The sequence below is a fragment of the Mobula birostris genome, unplaced genomic scaffold (genome assembly GCF_030028105.1).
Source record: "Mobula birostris isolate sMobBir1 unplaced genomic scaffold, sMobBir1.hap1 scaffold_2137, whole genome shotgun sequence".
NCBI lineage: Eukaryota > Metazoa > Chordata > Chondrichthyes > Myliobatiformes > Myliobatidae > Mobula > Mobula birostris.
In genome coordinates, this window is record NW_027275185.1 from 45800 (window position 1) to 52544 (window position 6745).

The following is a 6745-nucleotide window of genomic DNA, read 5'->3' on the forward strand; positions in this document are numbered from 1 at the left end:
AAAATCTCTGCGCTAAAACATTTCAATTTCGTTTTGGGGCATTTGTGATTCCACTCTGTCCCGACCCACGAATGAATCCTTGGGGAACCAAGAACTAGAGGTTCAAGGTGAGAGGGGAGAGATTTAATTGAAACCTGAAGAGCAACTTTTTAACCGAATGGGTGGTGTGTTTGTGGAAGGAGCTGCCCAGAGGAAGAGAGCGAGGAAGGGTCGCAAGAAACATTTCAAAGGTATTTGGAGAAGTACTTTGAGAGAACAGGTTTAGAGGAATTCAGGGCAAACATGGACAAGTGGGACGTAGGACGCAACAGTCTAAGGCAGTTTGGCTCTTCCATTCTCCAGTCACCCCTCAGTCCCAGCTCCCACACAGATTTTCCCATTTTCCCCATACATTCTTCTCAACTCACCCAACCACCCACTACAAAAATTCTACCCTTCACATATTCTGTCTCTCTCTCTCTCTCACACACACACTCTCTCTCTCACTCTCTCTCACACACACCCTCTCTCACACACTCTCTCCCACACACTCTGTCCCACACACTCTCTCACTCACACTCTCATACACACACACACACACTCTCTCCCACACACACTCTCTCCCACACAGTCTCTCTCCCACACACTCTCTCCCACACACTCTCTCCCACACACTCTCTCTCACTCTCACTCTCTCACTCTCACTCTCTCATACACTCACACACACACACTCTCTCCCACACAGTCTCTCACACACACACTCCCTCGCGCACTCTCTCTCGCGCACTCTCACTCTCTCATACACTCACACACACACTCTCTCCCACACACACTCTCTCCCACACAGTCTCTCACACACACACTCTCTTGCGCACTCTCTCACGCGCACTCTCTCTCGCGCACTCTCTCTCACACTCACACTCTCACTCTCACTCTCTCTCTCAAACACTCTCACTCACTCTCTCAAACACTCTCACTCAAACACTCTCACGCACACTCTCGCACTCTCTCTCACATTCTCATACACACACTATCTCACATACACACACTCTCGGTCTCACATACAGACACTCTCTATCACGCTGTCACACTCTCACACACACAATCTCTCTCTTGCACTCTTGCACGCTCTCTCTCATGCGCATTCTCTCTGTCGCACTGTTTCTCAGACTCTCACACACTCACACACACACTCTCTCACACACACACTCTCTCACACACACTCTCTCTCACATACTCTCACACTCACATTAACTCACACACACTCTCGCATTCTCTCGCTTTCTCACACGCACTCTCACACACACACACACACACACACTCTCACACACACACTCTTGCATTCTCTCACGCACTCTCTCTCATACACTCACACACGCGCTCTCTCATACACTCACGCACACATGCTCTCTCACACACACACACTCTCTCACACTCTCTCATACACTCTCACACACACCCTCTCACACACACCCTCTCACACACACACTCTCACATACACACACTCTCTCTCACACATACACACACACTCTCTTACACACACAATCTCTCTCTCAAACACTCTCTCACGCACTCTCAATCTCTCTCGTCCACACTCTCTCTCTTGAACACTCTCTCACGCTCTCTCACGCACACTCTCGCTCTCGCACTCTCACGCGTACTCTCTCTCTCGCGCACTCTCTCTCACACACACTCAAATTCACATTCTTACACATGCGTACACTCTCTCTCTCACACACACACACTTTCACACATACACACGCAAACACACTCTCTCATGCACATTCCCTCACGTATGTACTCACGATCACGCTCACACTCAACCACACAAACACACACATAGCAGTTCAGGGTTTTATCTTGGCACCTGGAGGGATGGAGCCTGTGTCTCTGGGACCGTGCAACAATGCCTCTACCTGTACAGTTACCCAGTAGGGTCGCTGACCTTCCCACTCCCTCTGCTATTGGATTATTCCGTACAGTTTCAGCAGTTCTGGCATGACCACATATCCCGTTCCCCCGCTCCTTCCCTTCTGAGGTCCCTGAGCTCTCCTTGGGAACGCTGGAGTCCGAACTGTTGCGGGCAGCCAGTGAGGACTCTCACTGATGTACTCTCTGTTTCAGGGGAGTGGGCGTGAAGTGGGGGAGGAAGATCAGATCTTCAAAGGCAACACCACCAAGCTCGTCATCGCAGGAGCCAGTCGAAGCGACACAGCTAGATACAAGTGCACAGCAGATAATGGGATCCCACCGGCTGTGTCAGTCACCGCTCAGCTAATTGTACAGTGTAAGGATTGATGAGGGAGATGTGCCTGACCCTGGGAGTGTGTGATGGGACAGTGTGGAGGGAGCTTCACTCTGTGTCTGACCCTGGGAGTGTGTGATGGGACGGTGTGGAGGGAGCTTCACTCTGTGTCTGATCCCAGGAGTGTGTGATGGGACAGTGTGGAGGGAGCTTCACTCTGTGTCTGACCCTGGGAGTGTGTGATGGGACAGTGTAGAGGGAGTTTCACTCCGTGTCTGACCCCGGGGAGTGTGTGATGAGACGGTGTGGAGTGAGCTTCACTCTGTGTCTGACCCCGGGAGTGTGTGATGGGACAGTGTGGAGGGAGCTTCACTCTGTGTCTGACCCCGGGAGTGTGTGATGGGACAGTGTGGAGGGAGCTTCACTCTGTGTCTGACCCCGGGAGAGTGTGATGGGACAGTATGGAGGGAGCTTCACTCTGTGTCTGACCCCGGGAGTGTGTGATGGGACAGTGTGGAGGGAGCCTCACTCTGTCTGACCCTGGGAGTGTGTGATGGGACAGTGTGGAGGGAGCTTCACTCTGTGTCTGACCCCGGGAGTGTGTGATGGGACAGTGTGGAGGGAGCTTCACTCTGTGTCTGACCCTGGGAGTGTGTGATGGGACGGTGTGGAGGGAGCTTCACTCTGTGTCTGATCCCAGGAGTGTGTGATGGGACAGTGTGGAGGGAGCTTCACTCTGTGTCTGACCCTGGGAGTGTGTGATGGGACAGTGTAGAGGGAGTTTCACTCCGTGTCTGACCCCGGGAGTGTGTGATGAGACGGTGTGGAGTGAGCTTCACTCTGTGTCTGACCCCGGGAGTGTGTGATGGGACAGTGTGGAGGGAGCTTCACTCTGTGTCTGACCCCGGGAGTGTGTGATGGGACAGTGTGGAGGGAGCTTCACTCTGTGTCTGACCCCGGGAGAGTGTGATGGGACAGTATGGAGGGAGCTTCACTCTGTGTCTGACCCCGGGAGTGTGTGATGGGACAGTGTGGACGGAGCCTCACTCTGTCTGACCCTGGGAGTGTGTGATGGGACAGTGTGGAGGGAGCTTCACTCTGTGTCTGACCCCGGGAGTGTGTGATGGGACAGTGTGGAGGGAGCTTCACTCTGTGTCTGACCCTGGGAGTGTGTGATGGGACGGTGTGGAGGGAGCTTCACTCTGTGTCTGATCCCGGGGAGTGTGTGATGGGACAGTGTGGAGGGAGCTTCACTCTGTGTCTGACCCTGGGAGTGTGTGATGGGACAGTGTAGAGGGAGTTTCACTCCGTGTCTGACCCCGGGAGTGTGTGATGGGACAGTGTGGAGGGAGCTTCACTCTGTGTCTGACCCCGGGAGTGTGTGATGGGACAGTGTGGAGGGAGCTTCACTCTGTGTCTGACCCCGGGAGAATGTGATGGGACAGTATGGAGGGAGCTTCACTCTGTGTCTGACCCCGGGAGTGTGTGATGGGACAGTGTGGAGGGAGCCTCACTCTGTCTGACCCTGGGAGTGTGTGATGGGACAGTGTGGAGGGAGCTTCACTCTGTGTCTGACCCCGGGAGTGTGTGATGGGACAGTGTGGAGGGAGCTTCACTCTGTGTCTGACCCTGGGAGTGTGTGATGGGACAGTGTAGAGGGAGTTTCACTCCGTGTCTGACCCCGGGAGTGTGTGATGAGACGGTGTGGAGTGAGCTTCACTCTGTGTCTGACCCCGGGAGTGTGTGATGGGACGGTGTGGAGGGAGCTTCACTCTGTGTCTGACCCCGGGAGTGTGTGATGGGACAGTGTGGAGGGAGCTTCACTCTGTGTCTGACCCCGGAGAGTGTGATGGGACAGTATGGAGGGAGCTTCACTCTGTGTCTGACCCCGGGAGTGTGTGATGGGACAGTGTGGACGGAGCCTCACTCTGTCTGACCCTGGGAGTGTGTGATGGGACAGTGTGGAGGGAGCTTCACTCTGTGTCTGACCCCGGGAGTGTGTGATGGGACAGTGTGGAGGGAGCTTCACTCTGTGTCTGACCCTGGGAGTGTGTGATGGGACGGTGTGGAGGGAGCTTCACTCTGTGTCTGATCCCAGGAGTGTGTGATGGGACAGTGTGGAGGGAGCTTCACTCTGTGTCTGACCCTGGGAGTGTGTGATGGGACAGTGTAGAGGGAGTTTCACTCCGTGTCTGACCCCGGGAGTGTGTGATGGGACAGTGTGGAGGGAGCTTCACTCTGTGTCTGACCCCGGGAGTGTGTGATGGGACAGTGTGGAGGGAGCTTCACTCTGTGTCTGACCCCGGGAGAATGTGATGGGACAGTATGGAGGGAGCTTCACTCTGTGTCTGACCCGGGAGTGTGTGATGGGACAGTGTGGAGGGAGCCTCACTCTGTCTGACCCTGGGAGTGTGTGATGGGACAGTGTGGAGGGAGCTTCACTCTGTGTCTGACCCCGGGAGTGTGTGATGGGACAGTGTGGAGGGAGCTTCACTCTGTGTCTGACCCTGGGAGTGTGTGGATGGGACGGTGTGGAGGGAGCTTCACTCTGTGTCTGATCCCAGGAGTGTGTGATGGGACAGTGTGGAGGGAGCTTCACTCTGTGTCTGACCCTGGGAGTGTGTGATGGGACAGTGTAGAGGGAGTTTCACTCCGTGTCTGACCCCGGGAGTGTGTGATGAGACGGTGTGGAGTGAGCTTCACTCTGTGTCTGACCCCGGGAGTGTGTGATGGGATGGTGTGGAGGGAGCTTCACTCTGTGTCTGACCCCGGGAGTGTGTGATGGGACAGTGTGGAGGGAGCTTCACTCTGTGTCTGACCCCGGGAGAGTGTGATGGGACAGTGAGGGAGCTTCACTCTGTGTCTGACCCCGGGAGTGGGTGATGGGACAGTATGGAGGGAGCTTCACTCTGTGTCTGACCCCGGGAGTGTGTGATGGGACAGTGTGGAGGGAGCCTCACTCTGTCTGACCCTGGGAGAGTGTGATGGGACAGTGAGGGAGCTTCACTATGTGTCTGACCCCGGGAGTGTGTGATGGGACGGTGTGGAGGGAGCTTCACTCTGTGTCTGACCCCGGGAGTGTGTGATGGGACGGTGTGGAGGGAGCTTCACTCTGTGTCTGACCCCGGGAGTGTGTGATGAGACGGTGTGGAGGGAGCTTCACTCTGTGTCTGACCCCGGGAGTGTGTGATGGGACAGTGTGGAGGGAGCTTCACTCTGTGTCTGACCCCGGGAGAGTGTGATGGGACAGTGAGGGAGCTTCACTCTGTGTCTGACCCCGGGAGTGTGTGATGGGACAGTATGGAGGGAGCCTCACTGTGTGTCTGACCCTGGGAGTGTGTGATTGGACAGTGTGGAGGGAGCTTCACTCTGTGTCTGACCCTGGGAGTGTGTGATGGGGCAGTGTGGAGGGAGCTTCACTCTAGGTCTGACTCTGGGAGTGTGTGATGGGACGGTGTGGAGGGAGCTTCACTCTGTGTCTGACCCCAGGAGCGTGTGATGGGACGGTGTGGAGGGAACTTCACTCTGTGTCGTGTCTGACCCTGGGAGTGTGTGATGGGATGGTGTGGAGGGAGCTTCACTCTGTGTCTGACCCTGGGAGTGTGTGATGGGGCAGTGTGGAGGGAGCTTCACTCTTGGTCTGACTCTGGGAGTGGTGTGATGGGACGGTGTGGAGGGAGCTTCACTCTGTGTCTGACCCTGGGAGTGTGTGATGGGACAATGTGGAGGGAGCTTCACTCTGTGTTCTGACACCGGGAGTATGTGATGGGACAGTGTGGAGGGAGCTTCACTCTGTGTCTGACCCCGGGAGTGTGTGATGGGACGGTGTGGAGGGAGCTTCACTCTGTGTCTGACCCCGGGAGTGTGTGATGGGATGGATGTGGAGGGAGCTTCACTCTGTGTCTGACCCCGAGAGTGTGTGATGGGATGGTGTGGAGGGAGCTTCACTCTGTGTCTGACCCCCGGGAGTGTGTGATGGGACAATGTGGAGGGAGCTTCACTCTGTGTCTGACCCCGGGAGTGCTGTGATGGGACGGTGTGGAGGGAGCTTCACTCTGTGTCTGACCCGGGAGAGTGTGATGGGACAGTGAGGGGAGACTCTTTCACATCCCGTCTTTCCTCTACAGATAAGCCGGAGTTGCAGAAGGGCGTGGAGTTGGGGAAATCCGCTGTTGCCGTGGGATGGAACCACTTCACGCCATCTTGAGGTGCAAAGCGGAGGGAGTTCCAGATGTGGAGTTCAGCTGGGCCAAGAGCGGAGTGACCCTTGAACCCCGACAACCCCCGGTAGGGCCCCCGCCCCTCTCTGAAGTAACACTGCACCGGGGGGGAGAGGGCATCCATCTTGATGGTGCCACCCCAGAGACCCCGAGATGTTGAGGGTAGTGTAATGCCAGTGTCTGGACCAATGGGATATAACCCGGAGACAGTTTTGTGGGTGGGACTGGGAGAGAGAGGAGTTACAGGGGATGGGATGGGGGTGGGGGAGCAAGAGGTAGGCTTCATAAGACCTTAATACTT

The 6745-nt window shown here is 55.8% G+C and overlaps 1 protein-coding gene across 1 annotated transcript in view; it reads left to right on the forward strand.

Annotated features, from left to right (window-relative positions):
* The window catches only part of nphs1 (NPHS1 adhesion molecule, nephrin), a 28200-nt gene extending 21695 nt beyond the window's left edge, over nucleotides 1-6505 (forward strand). Inside the window, exons 19-20 of the mRNA XM_072250200.1 lie at nucleotides 2104-2266; nucleotides 6352-6505. Of these exons, the coding sequence (XP_072106301.1) occupies nucleotides 2104-2266; nucleotides 6352-6431 (243 nt within the window). The 3' untranslated portion in view covers nucleotides 6432-6505. The remainder of the gene's footprint in view (nucleotides 1-2103; nucleotides 2267-6351) is intronic.
* Nucleotides 6506-6745: the final 240 nt, after the last annotated feature.